The following is a 23,823-nucleotide window of genomic DNA, read 5'->3' as shown; positions in this document are numbered from 1 at the left end:
TTGTCTGTACCGTTAATTATTGAAAGTGCTGGAAATTATGTATAGACAGATGAGCAATGTCTGAAATAATTTAAAGTTGTAAAATATTTTGTCACCTGATTTCCACCCATTCCATGACAGTTAAATATTCCAACTTTTTCATTTTCCTTTCTCGCCATGTTATCCAGGCATTGATTTGTCTCCACATTTCTTATCTGGAGAAGAAATAAAGCATAACATACATCAAGACAGGTTTTATTAATAGTTATGGGGGGGGGGGGGACAGAATCAACCCACAGAGGATACCACTGGCATTGGATTCACAAATAGCAATGAACAAATCTTCTAAACAGTTGGAGTTATAGCTGAGCATAAGCGTCCCAGTGTCCAAAGCTTATAACTTATAAGATCAGGCTCTCATGAGCTTTACAGAATTTCCTGGTTTCAGACAAACTAGGTATCTATGAAACCAGTCTCATATTATTTCAGAGCTTCTAATGCTAACTTGGAACCAGTCAAATCATAGGCACACAAAAAACAAAATACACTTTTAACCACAAAAGATTCAGGTTTGATTTGAGAGTTATAGGAAGGTTTTTCCATACTGCTTTGAAAACTTGAAGCACCAGGATGTAAAAAAAAAAAAAAAAAAAAAAAAAAAATGCTGTATATTACTTGGGCTGGTTATTTTATCCAAACCAGTTTAGCCAATTATATTTATATATATAAAAAAAGTTATACTTCACTTGCTTCCTTCAGCTGATCATAAAATCTGAATATTTTAGAAACAAGTCATTCTATCTTACCAACAGATGCCCCCAGTTGTCTTCCCCCTTCCCTCCAATGAACTACTGAAATTTAATACAATAGAGGATGGAAACACAAAAAGACTAAAGTGAAAAATGTAATACCAGCAGGTTTTACAGCACTATGGAATAAAAATATAGTTATTCTCGCAGTTGGCTTTATAAAAATGTTATTTTCAGGATGAACTTTCTCACTTAGTCCCAAATAATACCAGGTGTCTATTTCTGGAAAATCTGTATAGCTGTTCAGCCAAATGTGATAGGAGAGCATGGGGAAGACCGACAAACAAAACTGCTTTGCACTCCATTTTTCTGCTTTTTTTGTGCTCGCAAGTCTTAAAAATAGCTTCATTTTATATTTATATTAAATGTATATATCGAGCCTTCAGTTAAGATTAGTCACTCTGTAGGTGAGAAATATTTAGTTTACATAAAATCAGAAACAAAGACACTGGAAATTCATTGACAACAAATGCAACAGGAATGTCAAATATTGTGCATCTCTAGTGACACTCAGTCCCCACAAGATTCTCACACATGCAACAGAAATCCTCCTGCAACAGAAATCCTCCTGCAGTTACTCCTCTGAGGTAAGTTGCCTGCCTCTGTTCCAGAAACCAACAAGGATGGCTCTGGTGCAGGACAAAATGTAAGAAGAAAGCACACCAGGAACACTCACCCACACAGCTTTCCTAACAATCCACCCCAGGCATGTCACCATATAGCCCCAAACAGCATCTCCTTCAGCAGTTTCCTCCACTGGCCTTGAGTGGGTGGAGGGCGGCATGTGTTTTGGGGGGGGTGAGGGGGGAGGGAGAGGCCCTGCTTCTAGGGACTGGGAGGGGTGATCGGCTCCTGCCTCCTATTCGCTTCCCAGTGGCTCTGGGGGAAATAATCTCACAGTCCATGCAAGTACTACTGCTCCAGGATGGGAAGTCAGTGTCTAATTTCTGAGAAATATTATATGGAGCTGCACAAGACTTGTTAGCTATTCATGCTGCAATGAATAATCTGAACTACTCAGACACATTCCTAGGTTTTAAAGTAACTGTAAATACTCGGGAAAGAGACCTAGACATCATCATGGTTACTTCAACAAAAAACTCTACTCAAGTATGCACAAGCAGTCAAAAATTCAAACTACGCATGAGACTGTATAAAAGATGGAGAAAAAAATGAAATGCCATTTTGTCAATCAAATGTACGTTCTCTAGATACTGTGATTAGTTCTGGTCACCCTACCTCAAAAGAGGCATAGGTGAAATACGGGGATTCAGAGAACCTACAAAAATTAGATGCAGAAAAGATACCCCCCTAGATAAAAGATTTGTCTGTTTAGTTTAGAGAGGAAATATGAAGTATACAAAACCACGGTTGGCACTACAGAAGGTGAACTCTGATGTCCTATATGCCCTTTTTCTCATATTATATAAACAAGGAGATATTCAATGAAATTGAAAGATGTAACATTTGAAATTGTAAAGGAAATACATATTTGTAATGCATAATTAGCCATGGGACTTGGTCACTGGATACAATAGAAGCCAAGAACTGAGTAAATTTTTTAAAAAGGGGATTAGATATTTGTATAGATAAAGTGATCACAGATGTTCTTGTTACATAGGATGAAAATATTTCTTTTTCAAAGAAAGGATGTAAATTATTATGCACCAGAGTACTAAAGCACTACTTGTTTATAGTGTCCAATGGAAACTCCACCTTACCTATGGCAAGTTACTCCTTAATTGTCCACTACAAGGTTTCTTGCACTTTCCTTGGAAGTATCCGGAACTGACTCTCACACTCAGAGACAGAAGATGCATTTCTATGCATGTCTAACAAATGTATTTCCTATTCTTCCACTGTTGTAACCATTGTCTCGCTGCATTAAAAAAAACAGTTACTAACTTTTTGTAACTATTGTTCTTCAAGAGGTGTTGCTCATCTCCATTCCACGTTAGGTGCGTGCATGCTGTGTGCACAGTTGTCGGAGATTTTTTCCTTCAGTGGTATCCGTTGGGCCGGCTCTAGCACTCTCTGGAGCTGTGTGCTTATGTGTTGCCCCCCACTCGCCTTTCAGTTCCTTCTTGCTGGTTTACTCCAACAGTGTGGTAGGAGGGTGGGTCATGGAATGGATATGAGCAACATGTCTCAAAGAACAACCATTATGAAAGGTTAGCAACCATTTTTTTTTTCCCTTCAAGTGCTTGCTCATTTCCATTCCATGTTAGGTTACTCACAAGCAGTGCCCCAGGAGGTGGCCTCTGAGTTCATGGACATGCTGACTGCAACACAACTCTTCCAAAACTGGCGTCGTCTCACTCAGGCTTGTTGGGTGATGGCATAGTGGGATGCAACGGTATGCACCGATGACCCAGGTTATGGATCTGTAGAGGTCTTGATTGGGAGGAACACTGCTGACATGGCCTGGGTAACAGAGGTAGCCCCATTATCCTCTCTGCTATTGCCACAAAGAGCTATGTGGATTTGCAGAAAGATTTAGTCCTCTCAATATAAGAGGAGAGGGCATGCCTAGGAATCCAACGAGTGAAGTTCTCGTTCCTCAGAGTTCTTGTGATATTTCGGAAAGAAGACTGGCAGGAAAATGTCCTGGTTGTTTTGGAATTGTGATACCGCTTTCGGCAGGAAGGCCGGATGGGGGTACAGTTGGATCTTGTCCTTGAAAAAACACTATGTAGACTGGTTCTGATGTAAGGGTCTTGATTTCAGAAACCATTTTGGCTGAGGTGATCACCACCAGAAAGGAGACCTTTCAAGATAGAAAGGGGGTGGGAGGGGAAGAGACCTGTGAGCTTTGACAGAACCAGGTTTTAAGTCCCATCGGGGGGTCGGCTGCGGACCTGAGAATATAACCCCTCCAGCCCATTGAGAAATCGAACTGTCATCTTGTGGGAAAACACTGACCTGCTGTTCACTGTGGGATGGAAGGCTCAGATGGCTGCTAAGTTCACTTTAGCAGATAAAGCAGCAGGGTCAGGCCCTCTTAAGTGAAGCAAACAGTCTGTCAAGATAGACTGAAGGGAAGATCAAGATGCAGAGCGCGCACACTATGAAACCCAAGAGAAATGCTTCCATTTGGCCAAGTAGGTAGTCCTGGTGGAAGGCTTCCTACTGCCTAACAAGATCTGCCAAAACTGTTTTGAGTTGGCTTGTTCTTCAGGGTTCAGCCATGCAGCATCCGTGTAGACAGATGCAGGGAGGCAAGGTTTGGATGAAGCAACCAGCCATGATCTTGTGAAATTAGGTCTGGGCAAAATGGGAGCAAGAGTGGAGTTACCACAGCGAGATCCAGGAGCTTGCTGAACCAACGCAGCTGCGGACATGCTGGGGCTATCAGAATAACTCTTGCCTTGTCTTGTTTAATCTTTAGGAGGACCATGTGAGCCAAGGGGTTTGGGGGATAGTGTAAAATAGGCAGTCTGCCCCTGGGAGTAGGAAAGCATTGGAGATGGAGCCCAGGCTGTGTCCACGCAGCTAACAAAACTGATGGCACTTCTTGTTTTGAAGGTCCAGCCACCTTTGGAAGATTAATCTGGTGACTTCTCGGAGGGAGGGACCACTCAGTGAGAGGAAAAGCATCTGCTGAGGTGATCTGCCAGCACATTCCGGGGTCCCAGGAGGTGTGACGCCTTGAGATGAATGGAGTGCTCCGTGAAAGTCCTACAGATGGATGGCCTTCTGGCACAAGGCTGAAGATTGAGCCCCTCCCTGCTTGTTGATGTAAAACAGGGCCATGGTATTGTCTGTCAGGATTTGCACCACCTCAACTGAGATCTAGGGAAGGAACACTTGGCATGCTAAGCATACCGGCTTGAGTTCCTGGACGATTATGTGCAGGGAGAGTTCTTCCTGGGACCAGAGGCCCTGAGTCCTGAGGTTGTTGAGGTAGACTCCACACTCTATGTCTGACGTACCCGAGACTAAGACTACCGATGATTGAGGGGTAAACAAAGGACACACCTGTCATTACCAATCTCGGGTCTTTTCACCAGTCCAGGAGGCAAGGACCAGGGTGGAAAGGGGGAGAGAGTGTGAGCAGTGCATCTAGGTGGTGTCTGCTTGGGGAGAAAACTGATGCTAGCCACATCTGGAGGGGACTGAGGCACAACCTTGTGTGCTGAACCACGTAAGTACATGTCACCATGTGCCCCAGTAGTTTGAGGTAAACCTGAGCTGTCGTAACTGGGTGGACCATGACACTGGATATCAGGTCCGACATGGTCTGGAATCAGGCCTCCAGCTGGTAGACCCTGGCTTAGGTCGAGTCAATCACTGTCCCAATATTCTCTGAACTGGGACAAGAGTTGACTTCTGCTTGTTTATTAGCAGACCCAGCACTCGGAAGTTGGCTCAGACCATGCTTATGCTGTTCTGTACTTGAGTCTGTGACCAACCTTTGATCAGCTAGTCTGCTACGACCGTCATACACTTTGTGAAAGCCCAAGGGGCTGCCAATAGGTCAAGCAGGGGGTGGGAGGGGATGGGGGAAGAGAAGAGGGTTGAACTGGTAGTGGCGCTGACCCACTATAAACCTGAGAAATCTTCTGTGGCCACAGAAGATAGAGCTGTGGAAGTAAGCGTCCTTTAAGTTGAGGGTGGTGTACCAGTCTCCTGGATCCAGGGAGGAAATGATGGAGGCTAGGGAAACCATGCGGAACCTCAGTTTCTTGAGATTTGTTGAGATGACACAGATCCAAGATAGGCAGGAGGCCCCCTTTGGCCTTTGAGATTATGAAATACCAAGAGTAAAACCCCTTCCCTCTCACATCTTGAGGAACGTCTTCCACAGCACCCCTACGTAGGAGGGATTGCACCTTCTGGATGAGGAGCTGCCCATGAGATGCATCCCTGAAGAGGGGAGACGGGGTTGATAAAAACTGAAGGGTATATCCGACTGACACTGTACTCAGCACCCAACAGTTTGATGTTACGTATGACCATGCTGGACTGAAGAGTGTCAGACAGTCCAAAAACAAGAGGGGGTGAATCTGAAACAGAGACTGGTATAACACCCTCAGGCACCTTCATAAAGCCTGCTTGGGCCAACCGGAGTGTCTCTGACTGGCAGGCTGAGATAGACGGGAGATGGTGCTGTTTGTAACCTCTTCTTTTGTAGGGCTCCTGTCTTGGAGGCGCCAAGACCTGAGAGGTTGCTAGGCCCTGAAGTTCTTCCTGAAAGATGACCGGGTGTAAAGGTCTAAGGAACGCAGAGTGGCCACTGAGTCCTTCAGGCCATGTAGTTTTGTGTCCGTCTTCTCTGAGAAAAGAGAGGAGCCTTCAAAGGTGAGGTCCTGGACAGACTGTTGGACCCTCACGCAGAAGCCCAGAAGACTGGAGCCAACAACGCCTTATGGTGACAGCGGAGGCCACTGTCCTGGCTGCAGAGTCCGCAGCATCCAGAGCCATTTGGAGAGAAGTATTGGCCCCATTCTTACCCTCCTCCAAGAGGGCCATGGACTCCTGACTTGAATCTTGGGGCAGGGAAACCTAAGATTTTAATTTGTGGGACTCCTTGTGTAAATTTAATCTCCCCAATAAAGCTTGCTGGTTGGAGATATGTAGCTGATGGCTGCCAGTTGAATAAATCTTTCTTCTGAAAAGGTCTAGTCTCTTGGTGACTTTATGATTGGGGTAGTGCTCAACTGTCCCTGCCTGTCCCTTTAATTGGATACAGACAGCATCAGGGCCCTCAGAGGTGTACGTATGTGCGTGTACAGGTACTCAAACCTGCTTTTTGGCACACAGTCCTTCTCTCCCTCTTTTTTGGGGGGAGGGGGAGCAAGGGGAAGACAGCAGATAACAAGGAGTTTGCCACAGGGCCTTGACCGGTCTCATAACCTCATCATTAATGGGCAAAGTCCCCTGCAGGGAGCTGCCGCAGCCAGGATATCAATCAGGCGGTGCAATGTTTTTCTGAACTCCTCAATCTCTAGGCCCAGGTTTGCAATGACCTGCTTCAGAAGGTCCTGAGGGGACCTGAAGTCATCCTGCCGAAGCAGGTTATTGGGTCCTGCAACAGCCTCGTTTGGGGAAGATGAGGAGTGACTTGCAACAGAGAAGGGGCTCTTTCCTCTTCCTCCTATACATCCATCAGAGACATCTCCTGGATGTCAGTACCGGGATCGGTGCCGAAGTCAGGGGTCGGTGCCAAGTGGGAAGGAGCAATAGAATGTTCCTTGGAAACAACTGAGTAGGAGGAAGGACCTTGCACCAGGGGAAACCCCCAGGGATTCCAGTATGGCCACTGCATTGGCCAGTGAACTACTAGCCAGATGCCGGCAAAGGGAGGGGTACCGAAGTCTGGTGGTGCATAAACTGGGTACCGGTGCTGGGCTTTAGCTGCTATGTAAGATTCCCCTTCAGACTCTGAAGAGAATTCTTCTCTCAGAGACCATGGTAAAGCAGCACCCACTTCTGCCTCCAGGGTTCCAGGGACCGGCGACCATGACACTGGAATCACGGAAGGCTTGCCACTCAAGGATGCTAGGGGCTGGTGCCAGGAAGGAGCCCATTGCTTCTCGTTCCCACCTTCTGGTCACCAAAGCTGTCAGGTGTCCCCTTGGAGTTGTTGGGACGGGCAGAGAAAGGTCCTTCACTACTTGGAAAATCTCTTGGGTCGATGGAGTTGTCAGACCACTGGCACCACAGAGGCTCCCAGGTATCAGTGAAGGGTCCCCCACCGGACTCAATACTTTAGGCGAGGTCGACGGTGCCATCACTGGCCTGTGCAAGGATGAGTGGCCTGGTGCGGGTCTCTCAGCTGTCTTCTTTCTGCTTGCCTCTCTTCTGCACTGGTGAGCTCCCTCTTGGTGTGCTGCTTCTTATGCTTCTTCCTTGGCACCGGAGACAGTGAATGGTGCCAGGGGGAACTTCACACCAACGGAGCGACTCGGCTCTAAGACTCATCTAAGGTAGGCTTCCATGAAGATAGCCTTCAGCCTAATGGGTCTACTTTTTAGTGCAGGGTCGGAACTCCTGGCAGATCTAGCACTTGTCCGTCATGTGAGTTTCCCCCTGACACTTCAAGTAGCCGGAGTGCGGGTCACTCACTGTCATAGGTTTGTCACCGGAGGCACAAGGCTGGAAGCCCGAAGCCCTTGGGGCGAAGAAGTCTCTCGACGATAGGAACTACTTACACCACTATTTACACTAACACTAATTATATGTATACAGTAAACTATGATAACAAACAAAGAAGAGTCCAAAACCACTGGGGAAAAAAGCCCTGACACAGCAAGAATGGTCGTTCCAGCAACCGTCACAGACAGAAAGAAGGAACTGAGAGGGTGTGGGGCCGGTGGCGTCCCTTATGCCGACGCATAAGTGCATGTCTCCAGAGGACGTTTGAGCCGGCCCAACAGATACCACTGAGGCAAAAAAATCTCCAGCAAGAGGGTACGCAGTGCGCACACACCTAACATGGAATGGACATGAGAAAGCACTCGAAGAACTCCTTTCTTCATGCTTTGTTATTTGTAATCCCTTAATGTTTTATGTCTAATGCAACTACAGGCTTGTCTACTCTGTACACGAGCGCACAACAATGGGCATTGGTAATGGGCACCAATGTGTCATGCACTGTCTGTGTGGATCCTGATGGCATGCACTAAAAGTTTTAGTGTGTGCCATCAGGATCCACAGAGACAGAATATGACACACTGGGGCGCACCAGAATTTACATCTCAGCTGGTGCACACTAGTGTGCTATGTAGACAAACCCTAAGCTACTTGTTATTTTTAACTGTTTGTAAAGCACCATGCACACATCAATGAAACTGAATAAAACAAAATATGCACTAGTGTCTGAAATATTTTCTATAAAGCTCTTCCATGCTAATTCAGTACTGCTGTAAATAGGGACAAGAAATCCCAACCTTTGACACTGTGGGTCAACCACTTGGTAATACTTCACCAAACTATTCAAGTCAAATATACCATTTTACAGATGAAAGACATGGAGCTATGAGATATTGCACTTTGGTGCTGGAGTCACTGACTTCAGCTTTACTATTCAAATGAGATCTCAAAAACTGGATGTTATGGTGTGATATCCCTTACAAAAAGGAAAATTAAAAGTATATAATTAAAAATAATCCTTACCTCCCCCAAAGAGAAATAATGGCGTGGAATTTGGGAATCAGGATAGACATTCTCCAGGTACCAAGAGAAAGGCTTGCATTGCAGTTTGTGTCTTAGCCCAAGGCGTGACGATATGTCTCCATAATCTACCTTAGTAACACCTGTAGAGAAAAATGCTTTATTTCATACAGTGTTTGCTAGTGAATTTTAAACGGTTGAATTTGAATAGGATAATGCAAATGTGATCAATACATGTTACATGCTTCAAATATACTTTGTCCGTAACAAGCCAGCTAAATACACCTCTATGGCAAAGGCAGACAGGAATTTTTTTTAATATAGTATACTTTAAAAAAAAAAAAAATTCTTGTTCACCTGGAGGAAAAGTCACACAGTGGAGACTACTGCTTGTGTCTTTGTTTCTAAACACAGGAAAGGCTAAGCCACTGAATCTGTATGACATATGACAATTCCTTATTGGTGTCTAATGGAACAATTTACATACAAATCACTGACTGAGCTAACAGGGAAGAAAAAGATGAAACCTTTAATCATTATCACCATAAGTTGCAGGATCATTCTTACGTAATATACACCTGGGTCTATGTTGAAGGCAGAATTCCACTTTTAATGAAGTTCTGTTTGCAGGCTTGAAATTTGGGACCACATACTATGTTCTCCATCCCACAGTATAACTCTCACTTGTGTCTATGGGAGGTCTGCACAAACAACTACGGTAGAATATGGACTTTAAATAATTAACCTTTTAGTTATTATTTGTTCAGTACTTTATTGTTGAATTCATGATCATTAGATAGGGAAGTCTGCTAATATAGGACTGCCATTATTTCTACCCCGTTTCTTACCCTCTTTCCCTCCCTCCCCCATTTCCTGGTCTTTGAATCTCTTTCTTTCTCAGGCCTTGTCTACACTACGAGAGTAGTTCGATTTTACTTAAATCGAATTTTTGGAATCGATATTGCAAAGTCGAACGTGTGTGTCCACACTAAGGACAGTAATTCGACTTTGTGAGTCCACACTAATGGGGAAAGCATCGACATTGGAAGCTGTGCACTGTGGGCAGCTATCCCACAGTTCCCGGAGTCCCCGCTGCCCATTGGAATTCTGGGTGGAGCCGCAAATGCCTTCTGGGTAAAAAAAATGTGTCCAGGGTGCTTTTGGGTAACTGTCGTCATCCGTCCATCACTCCCGCCCTCCCTCCCTGAAAGCGCCGGCGGGAAATCAGTTCGCGCACTTTTCTAGTCAGTGACAGCGCGGACGCCACAGCACTGCGAGCATGGAGCACACTGCGACCATCGCTGCAGTTGTGGCCGCTCTCAACGCCTCGCAGCTTATCATACACCTTTCCCTGAGGCAGATGCAGATAAGTCAGGCGAGGAGGCTACGTCACCGCGGTGATGGCCTGAAGTCTGAGAGTAGCACAGACCTCTCAGAAAGCAGGGGACCCAGCGCCGAGGACATCACGGTCGCAATGGGTCATGTTGATGCCGTGGAACGGCGATTCTGGGCACGGGAAACAAGCACCGAGTGGTGGGACCGCATAGTGCTGCAGGTCTGGGATGAATCCCAGTGGCTGCGAAACTTTCGCATGCGGAAGGGAACTTTCCTGGAACTTTGTGAGTTGCTGTCCCCTGCCCTGAAGCGCAATGACACCCGGATGCGAGCAGCCCTGACTGTCCAGAAGCGAGTGGCCATAGCCCTCTGGAAGCTTGCAACGCCAGACAGTCAGTCGCGAACCAGTTTGGGGTGGGCAAATCTACTCTGGGGGTTGTTGTGATGCAAGTAGCCAAGGCAATCGATGTACTGCTGCCAAAGGTAGTGACCCTGGGAAACGTGGAGGCGATCATAGATGGCTTCGCAGCGATGGGATTCCCAAACTGTGGTGGGGCCATAGATGGAACTCACATCCCTATCCTGGCACCGGACCACCAGGCCAGCCAGTACATTAACAGAAAGGGCTACTTTTCCATGGTGCTGCAAGCACTGGTGGACCACAGGGGACGTTTTACAAACATCTACGTCGGATGGCCGGGCAAGGTTCATGACGCTCGTGTTTTCAGGAACTCTGGTCTGTTTAGACGGCTGCAGCAAGGTATTTACTTCCCGGACCACAAAATAACTCTTGGGGATGTGGAGATGCCTATAGTCATCCTCGGGGACCCAGCCTACCCGCTAATGCCCTGGCTCATGAAGCCCTATACTGGCGCCCTGGACAGTGAAAAAGAACTCTTCAACTACCGGCTGAGCAAGTGCAGAATGGTGGTGGAGTGTGCTTTTGGCCATCTCAAGGGGAGATGGAGAAGCTTGCTGACTCGCTGTGATCTCAGCGAAACCAATATCCCCATTGTTATAGCAGCTTGCTATGTGCTCCACAATCTCTGTGAGAGCAAGGGGGAGACCTTTATGGTGGGGTGGGAGGTTGAGGAAAGTAGCCTGGCTTCTGATTACGCACAGCCAGACAGCCGGGCGATTAGAAGAGACCAGCGGGACGCGCTGTGCATCCGGGAGGCTTTGAAAGCTAGGTTCCTGAGTGAGCAGGGTAACCTGTGACTGTAAAGTTTGTGTACAGAGAAGCCGAACCTGCCCCCGTTTCTTTACCCAGTTAATGTTGACTATCCTCTCCAGTTACATACCCCCTTCTCCCCCACTTCCAACACACGTTTCGAAATAAAATCAGTTCTACTTTGTTAATGAACACCGTTTTCTTTACTACTGTTTTCGCGGGAATTTTTTAAAACTGGGACGCGGATTGTGGTGCGGAGCGGGTGTAGTGTAGTGACGCAAAGAAAGCTTCTAAACTCAAGGATTGACAGGCTCCGCTGTGGTGGGCTGGTTCTTTCAACGGAGCCTGTCACCCCTCCTGATCGGGACTGTGTGTATGGGGGGGCTATGTGACTTTGTGGCAGGGGGAGGACGGTTACAGATCTCCTGCTGTGTGGCTCTGTGATCCTGCATAAGGACCGCCGCTTAAGATCTGTAACTGCCCTCTCCCGCCACAAAGTCACAGAGCAACCCACCCCCCACTACAGAACATGAAAACCACCTCCCAGACTGACCAGGGCAACTAGTCACTGCACTGTGTATGTGCCCTGCTGCTGTACCTGCCCCCGCCTATGTACCCTGCCAAAGGTGACTGTCCTGTCCAATTACCATCCCCCTTTCCCCCCCTCCTCCAAAAGAACATGATGGAAACATTAGTTAACAAACATTTTTTATTATCAACTACACATGGAACTGGGAGGTGAAACTTGGACGGGGGCTTGTGTCAGGCGGGAAGGAAAGAACTTGTCAAATTTTGGGGAATGAGAGCCTTCTGCTACTAGAGCTCTCTGCAGGGGTGGAGTGAGAGTTGGCGTGGACTCTGCCGCCTCTCCTTCTGTGCACTTTGGGTGAGGGGGGTATGGGACTTGGTGGCGGGGGAGGGCGGTTAGAGATGGACTGCAGTGGGGCTCTGTCCTCCTGCAGAAAACCACAAGGCGCCGGAGCGTGTCCGTTTGCTCCCTCAGTAGTCCAAGCAGGGTTTGAGTCGCCTGCTGGTCTTCCTGCCGCCACCTCTCCTCCCGATCCATGTTTGCTTGCTGCATTTGGGACAAGTTCTCCCGCCACTGGGTCTGCTGTGCTGCCTGGGCTCGGGAGCAGGCCATAAGCTCTGAGAACATGTCCTCCCGTGTCCTCTTCTTCCTATGCCTAATCCTCGCTAGCCTCTGGGAGTGTGATGCCAGGCTAGGTTGTGAGACAGTCGCAGATGGGGCTGTGGGAATGGGAAAAAGGGAGTGAATTCCTCAGAAAGATAAATGTAGTTGTGAACAAAGAACATAGTCTTTCTCTGTGAACAAGACCATGCACAGCACCTATCACATGCGCACTCAGCACAAGGTCGAATTCTTGGCCTTCGCATTCAGTGCCTGGGGTCTTGCACAGCACATTTGAGAACCGTGTCAGGACAACGGAATTTCTGTTGCAGGCAGACATGGTAAGCCGTAGACTCGTGGCAGCTTAAAACTTTAATATTAGCAATGGCCTCATTTCACATTGAAATCAATGTCGGTCCCTGCTGCCAGCAATCCGGCAAGCAGGAACTCTGCTCCTGTCCCACACCCTCGCGGCTGTCCCCGGGAACGATCCCTTTCGGCTGCCCCTCTCCCGCCTCCACCGCGTGGCTGCAAACCAGCGGTTACAGTTCTGTAAAGGAACGGTAAAGCAGTCCCAACACTAACATTCCCCTACCTCATTCAAAGCAGGTCACCATGAGCGACATCACCCTCATGAGGATCTCTGACAGCGAGAAAGAGAGAATGCTCCGGGAAAGCCTCCAAAGACCAGGGCCGTATGCCGCCCTGCTGTGCAGAGCAATGATTCCCGAGTACTTGCTTGTCTCGTGGCGCGGCAACGTGTCGTACTACGGAGGACCCAATAAGGCTGCTCTCCCCAGGAACCTAATGCAACGGATTTCCAATTACCTCCAGGAGAGCTTCCTTGAGATGTCACAGGAGGATTTCTGCTCCATCCCCGGACATATAGACCGCATTTTACTCTAGCTGCTGTAGCAGTGACTAAACAGTAGAGCGGCTTGGGCAGGACAATCATGCAAAACTGGACATTGCTAGATTTTTTTTTTCAATAGTTGCACTGCCCATGACTGAACCGTTAAGCGCCTAGGGCAAACTAATCATGAGAAACCCATTTTTTTAATTGTTAATATTCCTGTTCTGTTAAAAATAAATGTTTAGATGTTTACAACACTTACTGGCTGATCCTTCCCCAGATTCTGTGTCCGGGGTAACGGCTGGGGACGGTTGGTAGGGGATCTCTGTAAGGGTGATGAAGAGATCCTGGCTGTCGGGGAAACCAGCGTTGTGAGTGCTGTCGACTGCCTCGTCCACCTCTTCTCCTTCCTCATCTTCCCCGTCCGCTAACATGTCCGAGGATCCGGCCGTGGACAATATCCCATCCTCAGAGTCCACGGTCACTGGTGGGGTAGTGGTGGCGGCCGCACCTAGGATGGAATGCAGTGCCTCGTAGAAACGGGATGTCTGGGGATGGGATCCGGAGCGTCCATTTGCCTCTTTGGTCTTCTGGTAGCCTTGTCTTAGCTCCTTGATTTTCACGCGGCACTGCGTTGCATCCCGGCTGTATCCTCTCTCTGACATGTCTTTAGAGATCTTCTCGTAGATCTTTGCATTCCGTTTCTTGGAGCGCAGCTCGGAAAGCACGGACTCATCACCCCACACAGCGATGAGATCCAAGACTTCCCGATCAGTCCATGCTGGGGCCCTCTTTCTATTCTGAGATTGCACGGCCATCACTGCTGGAGAGCTCTGCATCATTGCCAGTGCTGCTGAGCTCGCCACAATGTCCAGACAGGAAATGAGATTCAAACTGGCCAGACAGGAAAAGGAATTCAAATTCAAATTTTCCCGGGGCTTTTCCTGTGTGGCTGTTCAGAGCATCCGAGCTCGTACTGCTGTCCAGAGCGTCAACAGAGTGGTGCACTGTGGGATAGCTCCCGGAGCTATTAGCGTCGATTTCCATCCACACCTAGCCTAATTCGACATGGCCATGTCGAATTTAGCGCTACTCCCCTCGTCGGGGAGGAGTACAGAAGTCGAATTAAAGAGACCTCTATATCGAACTAAATACCTTCGCGGTGTGGACGGGTGCAGGGTTAATTCGATGTAACGGCACTAACTTCGACATAAACGCCTAGTGTAGACCAGGCCTCAGATACTTCCGTTCCTTCAGAAACCTTCTCACATGTGCACTTGAATCTTAGTCCTTTCCATCCCATTTGCTAAAACGATCAGCAATTAAATAGTTAATGCTGACATTTAAAATATCATAATTAGGCACTAAAGTTAATACATCAATGAGATTAATGGGAACAGGGGAGTTTCCAACTCTCAAAAACTGCAACAATTTACACTCAAACTGTTCACAGTTTCACTCTTATCCTCAACAGCATACAAGCTAGAAATGTACTTTTTAAAAAACAAATGAAAACTTTGATTTCTACACAAACTAAATACGCCATATGGACCATATAAATACATCAAATGGACCAGGTTTGGGCTACAGTTTGGGAGTCTGAGAATTTTGTTTTATGGAGACAGCATTTTCATGTAAAAGTAAGAAAATGTAGTTTTTTGTAATCCATGTTCTTTAAAGATAATTATAATAGAAGAACCATCACTGCTGGCTTTCCTGTTCTTGTGTGATTGAGTTTGGAATATTTCAAAGCTAGCCTACTGAGTCATTAAACTAACTCACCATAAAGAGCTGCATAGCTACCTACTTATAGCAGTGAGTGATCATTATATCGTAGCTGAATAAAGATTCACAAAAGTTTAAACATGAAAAAATATTCCCCAACTTGAAAAGGGGTGGAGGAGTATAGCTATATGTTCTGAGAACAAGAAATATGGATCAATAATTTTCTCCCCTATAAAAGATTACGAAGAGTTTGTGCTCACCCAAAACCTACAGAAGGGTTGTACCAAGATGGGAGTAAAGATGTGGGGACAAATATTTGTGGTAAGCTTGCCTTGTAGTGAATTACCAAATTATGGGTGTGAAGATATAGCGTGAAAAAACATCATCCTTGGAGAAAAAGAATTTGGAATAAAACCTGGTGTACTGTCAGTACTGGCTTGTTCTCAGTTTGCTGGGATGGAATGACACTATCACACCTCACCAGCATAAAACTCCAAAATACTTGCAAGAAACCAAAAAGAGCCTTTTCCAAGCAACTTAAATATTTTTTCATAAATCAAGGTGAAAAAATAAAAAGAAAGGCTTCCTTAATGAACAAGTATGACATAAAACATAGCTGAAGTATGGAGCTCCTCACTTTTCGGTTGGAAAAGAGTAGCTGATGGATGAAGCATTTATTTGTCATTATGCCTCAAGACAAAGGAACGAGTCTCTTGTAACTTTAGAGTATTCTAAATTCATTCATCCACAGAATCTGTTATATTGACCTTTGGAAAAATGCTATTACAACTCTGTCACATTACTAAATGACAATAAGAATTCAAGTCATAACCATGAAGAAAAAAATTCAAAAGTCACATTCAATGGTGTACAATTGTGATATTTGTCCAAGTGGTTTTAAATACCCACCACCTGATTCAGAGAAAGAAATGTCCCTTCCTCCTTTAAACATGCAACAGTCTGATCAACACTGAAGAAACCCACTCTGGAGATTTCAGGCATAGCCAACTATCACCCAGTGTCAAACCTGTAATTCCTGAGTAAGCTCATACAGAAGTTAACCAAAGGCAGACTACACACTCATCTAACAGAGGCCAACATCCTAAATATTGCACAATCAGGATCTAGGTCAAAACATGGGAAAAATGGTTACTAACCTGTTCTGTCACTGCTTTTCTTTCAGATGTTACACATGTCCATTCCACTTCAGGTGTGCGCATCCCCAGTGTTGGAGATTTTCCCCTTAGTGGGGCATTACATTTGCATCCTCTGCTGCCTTGTGGTACCAAGGTAATCTCGACACATTGGTATAAAGGGCAGAATCATCCCAGGCCCACCAGACAGACAGACACTGATAATGAGAAGGAGGATGGGTCATGGAATGGGCCTGAAGCCTCCTTTTGCTTTTGGAACCAGGGAGTAGCGTGAACAGAAACCCTACTCTCACTGAAGAGAGGTAGCCTCTTCTACAGCTCCCAAATGGAGAAGAGACTGTACTTCTTGGAAGAGGACAGAGGAAGTCCGATAACCTATTGGAAAAAATAGGGGGTGGAGAAACTGGTATGTCCTTGACAAGGCAGGCAAACAGACAGATTTCCAGTCTGCCTTGAATAACACAGACACTGAAGATGCCATGACTCTGGATGCTGAATCTGCCCCATTTAAGGATGTTTGCAGAGAGGTCTGAGCCATCAGACTGCCTTCATCTAACACTGCCTGGAATTCCTGTCTGGCATCCTCTGCCAACTTGTCTGAGAGCTTTAGCATATTGGCCCACAGTGAGAAGTTGTATCCCGCCAATAAGGTTTGTTGATTAGTGATATGAATTGTACACCAAATGTGGGATAAATTTTTCCTACCAAAATGATCTAATTTCTTTGAGTCTTTGTCCTTTTAGGTAGAAGAGGGTTGACTCTGACCTGCTCTTTCATTCACTGCTGAGACAACTAAGGAACCTGGCAAAGGATGGGTATACAAACATTATAAGCCTTGAGAAGGGACATGGTACCGTGTCTCGGTTCTCCTAGCTCTTGAAGGCAGAGAGGATATTTGCCATGATGATTTCATAGAACATAAGAACAGCCATACTGGGTCAGACCAAAGGTCCATCCAGCCCAGTATCTTATCTACCGACAGTGGCCAATGCCTGGTGCCCCAGCGGGAGTGAACCTAACAGGTAATGATCAAGTAATCTCTCTCCTGCCATCCATCTTCACCCTCTGACAAACACAGGCTAGGGACACCATTCTTTACCTATTCTGGCTAATAGCTATTAATGGACTTATGTTCTTGTGTTAGATATCTTGCATACCCCCAGGGGTACACATGACACAGTTAGGGAACCCCTGTGCTAGGAGATCTGAAAGGCTGAGGAATTGGGGAGGACTTGGAAGTGGGAGGCATGTCCCACAGGTTTCAGTAAGGTCATGGGTATGGCACAGGACCCCAGCCACAACTACACCAATGGTCTCTGTCTCTAGAAATCTGGTGGGTACTGTTAATGGAATTCCCTTGATGAAGGCAAAGGACATTGTCATTGTCTACCCCACAAGCAAGAGGCATAATACTCTACCTCAGACCCAGAGTTGCCTGATCATGGTGGTGGTGTGCCAAGGTCCGGAGGTGTTCTGGAGACATGAGCAGCAGGGACAGCATGATGGGTTCAACCCTGGACTGCACTAGTCAAGAAAGCACTGGATGCTCAGAAGATCAAGTGCACCACGGTACCAAGAGCTGATCATGACTCTGATGTAAATAAGTAGCCAGGGCTTGAGGTTCCACCGGAACCAGCTGGCTTGTCTCATAGGCCATTGAAGAGTCCAGTACAGAGGTATTTCTGGTGCTGTTGTTGCACCAAAATAACTGGCACCCATATTGGGTGTCTCAACAGCCCAGCTGCCAGAGTTGACAACCTCTGATAAGAAAAACCTATAATAATTCTAATGAATACCACTAATTAACTGTTTACAAGAAAAAAAGAAATTCCTTGAAAAGGCAGAATCTTGCAGAAGCAAATCAGTGTTCCCCAACTACTTAACATGAGCCCTAAGAAGCAACTGAGGGCTCCTCCCTTTATGCCAGGGGTTGGCAACCTTTCAGAAGTGGTGTGCCGAGTCTTCATTTATTCACTCTAATTTAAGGTTTCATGTGCCAGTAATACATTTTAAAGTTTTTAGAAGGTCTCTTTCTATAAGTCTATAATATATACCTAAACTATTGTTGTATGTAAAGTAAATAAGGTTTTTAAAATGTTTAAGAAGATTCATTTAAAATTAAATTAAAATGCAGAAGCCCCCCGGACTGGTGGCCAGGAGTGAGCAGTATGAGTGCCACTGAAAATCAGCTCGTGTGCCACCTTTGGCACGTGTGCCATATGTTGCCTACCCCTGCGTTATGCCATCATGTAGCAGTATGAAGCAGTGGAAGATGCATGTGCAGCTCCGACAGGTACTGCTAAGGGAAAAATCTCCGACTCTGGTGCAGTGGGTGCACACACACCTGAAGTGGAACGGACATGTGCAATCACCTGAAGAACTGAAATTGCTCTAGGGGCAGTGGATGATCTCCTCCTGTCAATGAATAGAGGAGGAATATCCATTCTCACCTTCCTAGATCTCTGTGCAGCATTTGATATTAGTGACCATGAGACATCACTGTCTCACCTAAGAGAGATGGCAGGAGTCCAGGGCAATGAGCTAAAATGGTATGAGTCCTTCTAGGAGGGATAAACCTTAAGCATAGTGATGGGAAATTGCAACCTCCACCATTAGTCCCCTCACTTGTGGGATTCCAAAAGGATCAATTTTCTCACTCCAGTATTTTTCCAACATCTACATGCAACCACTAGGTGAGCTGGTTAGACAACAACATGGACTCAAATGCCAGCAATATGCAGATGGCACACAGCTGTACCTACCCTTCACCATATAACTACCGCACCACTACCACCAACACGGCCCAGTGCTTGGATGAAATCAGCTCATGGATGAAGTACACCTGGCTGAGTCTGAGCAAAACAGAGGTGATACTGGTGGGATAGAGGAAAATATTTTGAGGAGCTTGCAGCCATGTTGCAGTCTCCTTGGACTGCATGTTCATATCCACAACTGGTCAATTCAGTCTGTAGTCTAGGAGTACTGCTGGATTCATTTCACTGAAACTGAGCGCTCACACCACTACAGCCACAAGTTATGCTTCAGCAACTGGGAAACTGCAACTAGTTCAAAACTCAGTGCTGTATCTCCCCAGCAACACAGGCTACTGTGACCACATAATATCTGTCCTTCACTTTCTGCAGTGGCTTTCCATAGAATTTGAAACAAGTTTAAGGTCTCAAAGTATTCTATGACCTAGGCTCAGTACCTAAAAGACCTTTTAAAGTTCCAAGACAGAGCTCCTCTGGCACAGTGAAACTCAACAGTAAGAGTAAAGATAGTCTGCTCAGGCACACAACCTTTTTCAGAGGCAGTCTGAGACTCTGGAATGAACTCCCTCAGGAAAGAAGAACTATCACAAACCTCATCTCTTTCTGCTCAACGTGCAAGGCACATTTCTTTGACCTTGCCTCCCCTAATATAAACACATTGCAACAGAAAGATTTAACCAAAAAACCACCTACCAAAACAAGACACTCCACTACTCCACATGCTTCTCCCTCTGGGGGAGAACACAACACGTGGCTAATGGATGAGATACATAGGATGAGAACACAACACGTGGCTAATATGTAATCACATTGCTTAAAGCACTATTACAATGTGCTCAGATACTTCTGTGAGGAGTGTGGTATATAAAAAAACAAAAAAACAAACAAACAAACCTATACAGAATAGAATGCCAGTGTTCACAAAGTTCCAACAAGCTGTGGGCTCAACCATACTCAACTACAGGCTGTGCATTGTAAATGCCTGGTTTAACTTTTTTTTAGCTGAAAAAGACAAACCCAATGCAGACAAAAATAAGGGTAATTATGTTAAAACCTATAGGGGGACAAAAGATGATAAAAAATATAGGAAAGCTGCAAAAATACTCAATACATCAAAATAATCCATAATTATAGGTTAATCTTCAAATTCTCATAATGTGAACAAACCGAAGTGGCTATAGTCTGTATGTGACTAAAGGAGAGACAAAGTCATTGAGCAACCATTAGACACCCAGGTAAACTAAAAGGTAAATGGTACAGTATGTACAATGTTTTCCTTCAAGACTGTGCACATGAGAGTTTGGAGAGAGATTTCTGTTAGTGACACCAGGGACACATTATTTGTTGATGATTTTCAATGGGGAAATGCATTCTGGGCGTTTGAGGAGGACAATGATAAGCAGTGACCTTTTAAATACATTTCAATTTATCAATATATTTGAATATTTGAAGTTAACCATTACTCAGAATAGTAATAGAAAAACAAAGTAAAATAGGTTGAATCACTGAAGATACATTTTAATTGTGTTAGACAACATTTATAGGTACAAATTGCTGCACTTATATCACAATGTTTTACCATGCTCCTTTGTCCCATTTGAAATGTTATTTCTATTTTGTTTCTTTCTTCTTACAGAGGAAATTTGCACAATACCTCAAGCTAGAAAAAGACTTATTTCCGAAGCAAATGATTCTCCATAAATAATACAGAAGACTGTCTTTTGTAATCTTTTGCATATTCCTTTCAATCCATCTATGAATCACGTCATATGAAGCAGGAGCCTTACATTTATGTTGTGACCCAGATTGTTTTAAACAGAGCCTGTTTTTTAATTCTCAATTGGTGAAGAGCAAGTAGAGGTTTGGCATGCTTAAAATTTAGACTATTTTACATAAAAATGTTCAAGGAATCACCAAACAATTTTGCTGAAATTTATTTGCAATTTATCTCTAGCTTTTTTTGTTATTTTTTCTATATAGGCCACCCCCCCCAAAATTCGCAACACTTCAATAATGACAATAGCGGTGAGTAACCAAGCCATTATTAATTCACTTTTGGTTTCACCTAATATGGAAACAGTGTTTGATTAGAACAAACAATCCTAGTGTAGAAAACACTAAGGTAAGCCTTTTTTGCTTAATTTGCTCTACGGGGAAAAAAATACTGGGGGAAACAAATGACCAGGTTGATTTACAAGTATTAGTCTTAAAAGTCTAACTTGAAATTCAGCTCTGTTTAGGTTTGTATTATGCTATTTTTCAGCAATTTCTAATTTAAAATTTAATGCACGTTTAATTAGTAATTTGTCAACAAAACACCAATTTCAAATTTTAATAATAGTGCTTCCAAAAAAAGGACCTGACACATTAAACTTTTTTTTTTTTTTAGGTTAAATCTCTAATATAATTTCTACTTATAAAGGAGATTTTTCTCTCCTAAAAAAATTGTTTTTCAAACAACTAATTTTAGACAAAAGCACAGGATGTAGTATAAGCAGTTAGATGCAATAAATAATACTGTAAACTTCCAGGACTCCTTCCTCCCCCCACTAAACTTCTCTAGAAAAGGTGAGAACATGAGAAATTTGGTCTATCGTGTTTAAGTCCTTACTCATTGCTCTGTGAATAAAAACAACAAGGAGTCTGGTGGCACCTTAAAGACTAACAGATTTATTTGTGGCCCAAATAAATCTGTTAGTCCTTAAGGTGCCACCAGACTCCTTGTTGTTTTTGTAGATACAGACTAACACGGCTACCCCCTGATACTTGCTCTGTGAATGTGAATCTTAAGAAACTGTGTGTAATTAACATGAAAACAAACATTTCAATTGAATTTGTATAACTATTACATATTGCTATGAGGCAGGTGAGGCTTTTTTTTTTTTGGACTAACTTCTCTTGGTGAAACAGAAGCTTTCAATCTTACACAGAGCTCTTCTTCAGGTTGCTACACTCAACAGAAATACTGTATTCGGCAAACTGGAAACTGCATTATACAGGCAATAGATGAGAAACTAAAAAACAGTGACTTTACTTGTCTTTTCCTGGATGCCAAACTGCACTAAGAAACAGGCCACTGATTGTAGCAGAAGAGCATACAAAAAGCTTCAGAAATCACATGTAACTTTAGTGTCTGTAATATTTTTTATACTGATCCCTATTTAGAATAGGAAATGCTCAGAGGCCATGGAAAATGTGTCACTTGATTTCCTCTCTGGGTCTAACCTTTCCCCCTATTCTACTAATATGCTGAACCATCATCAGGCAGTCCAGACTTGTGACCAGGGCTCTGAGGGAAGGCTAGAGGAGTACTTTCTAAGCTGTAGAAATACCCAGATATTAACTAATAATTTCCTCTTACTCAGAGTGCATTGGGTCAAGTAACAGATTTTCTGTTCTGACTCCTGACCTCTCCCCAGTCCATCACTAATCAGATAAAGCAAGACGTAAAAAGAATAGTGTGGAGGGACAGTAAAGACAGGAATCAAAAGTCAGATAAAAGATTTCCCTCCCAGGAACCACCAAATGAAGTACCTTCTGCTAAATGAAGCATCTATGGAGAAGAACAGACCAAGCTTTGTAATGCTCAATGAAAGTGCTGAAAGGACCATACTGCAGGCCTACTGATTTCTTTTGAGATACATGGTGATCTTTCAGCCCAAGAAGTTGCCATTAGAGGCTTTGATTCCCTCTCAGACTTGTATACCTGATGTGATATATGCATTGTTAACTTTTGATCTATCTAGCTATTGATGCCATGAACATCCTGTTTCAAAGGCATCTTTGGTAGAAAGGCATGATTTTTTTTTTATGGAATCAGTAAATTTAAAGATTTATCTTCATTGCTCTGCAGACACAGATTGTGCTGTAACATTTTCTTTTGGTTCTTTAACTTTGGGCAGAAGACGACATTGCCCTGTAAGACATGGCAGAGTGTGTTTGCCTGAGTTATAAAAGATTCAAATGCGCAGATTATTCTGTCATCATGAAATATGCAGTATAAGACTTGTGCCTGCAAAGAGGTCTCTCAAATACTCTTCACTATGGTAATGGCACAAGGAAACAGGTTTTTATAGATAGTAGGTATAAAGACAAGGTGATTTTTGCTTCAAATGGATGAGAAGTCAAGAATAAAAAAGCTCAGCATAAGTGCCACGATTGAAAAATGCTTCTGATGGTTAATTTGACCTAATAAGCTGCTTTGAAGAAACTGCATACCAAAAAAATATCAGATTTAGAAGAATGTACAGTGATAGAGTGAAGAAATGGCACACAGTTCAAAAGCCATGTCAAATTATTCATATAAAAAACGACAAGGATAGTGGGACTTGTGTTTTCTGGGATTGATCTTTTTATATATGTACCAACAGAAGGACCTCCTCAAGATTTTGAACAGGCTGGTGGATGGGCCAACTGATTATAATAACATTCTTGTTACCACAGCTGAGTATCCAAACTTTGGCTAGGATTTTCACTTTGAAACTAAGGTGGCTTGGATTTGTGTGACTGAGAAACCCATGAGAAAGTAGATCTGGTCTGTAAATATGAGTGAAAGCCTTTGTACTAGTCCTATCAAGACTTCAGTAGTGACTAGCAAAATCCTTCTAGCATGTTTGGAGCTATTACAATTACTGTTCCTTCTTAGCTTTCACTATTCTTGATTACTTTTCCCAGAACTGGAAGAAAGAAAAAAGTGTGCAGTAGTTTGCTGGGTGAGCAACGTAGTAGGGCAATGCTATTTTCTGGAGCTTTGGGTTGATCTCTCTTGTGAAGAATTTTCTG

General features: G+C 44.5%; 1 protein-coding gene across 3 annotated transcripts in view; it reads right to left on the bottom strand.

The window, feature by feature from the left end:
* GALNT1 (polypeptide N-acetylgalactosaminyltransferase 1) overlaps positions 1-23,823 on the bottom strand; it is a 211,919-nt gene that overhangs the window by 22,504 nt on the left and 165,592 nt on the right. For all 3 annotated transcript variants that reach the window (XM_054018826.1, XM_054018828.1, XM_054018827.1), the window contains 2 exons: positions 8,907-9,046; positions 96-194 (listed from right to left, as the gene is read on the bottom strand). In XM_054018826.1, coding sequence (XP_053874801.1) covers positions 96-194; positions 8,907-9,046 — 239 coding nt within the window. The remainder of the gene's footprint in view (positions 1-95; positions 195-8,906; positions 9,047-23,823) is intronic.

Source organism: Malaclemys terrapin, chromosome 2 (assembly GCF_027887155.1).
Source record: "Malaclemys terrapin pileata isolate rMalTer1 chromosome 2, rMalTer1.hap1, whole genome shotgun sequence".
Taxonomy (NCBI): Eukaryota; Metazoa; Chordata; order Testudines; family Emydidae; genus Malaclemys; species Malaclemys terrapin.
The sequence above is the reverse complement of the archived record's forward strand: the minus strand, read 5'-3'. Positions and strand labels throughout refer to the sequence as shown.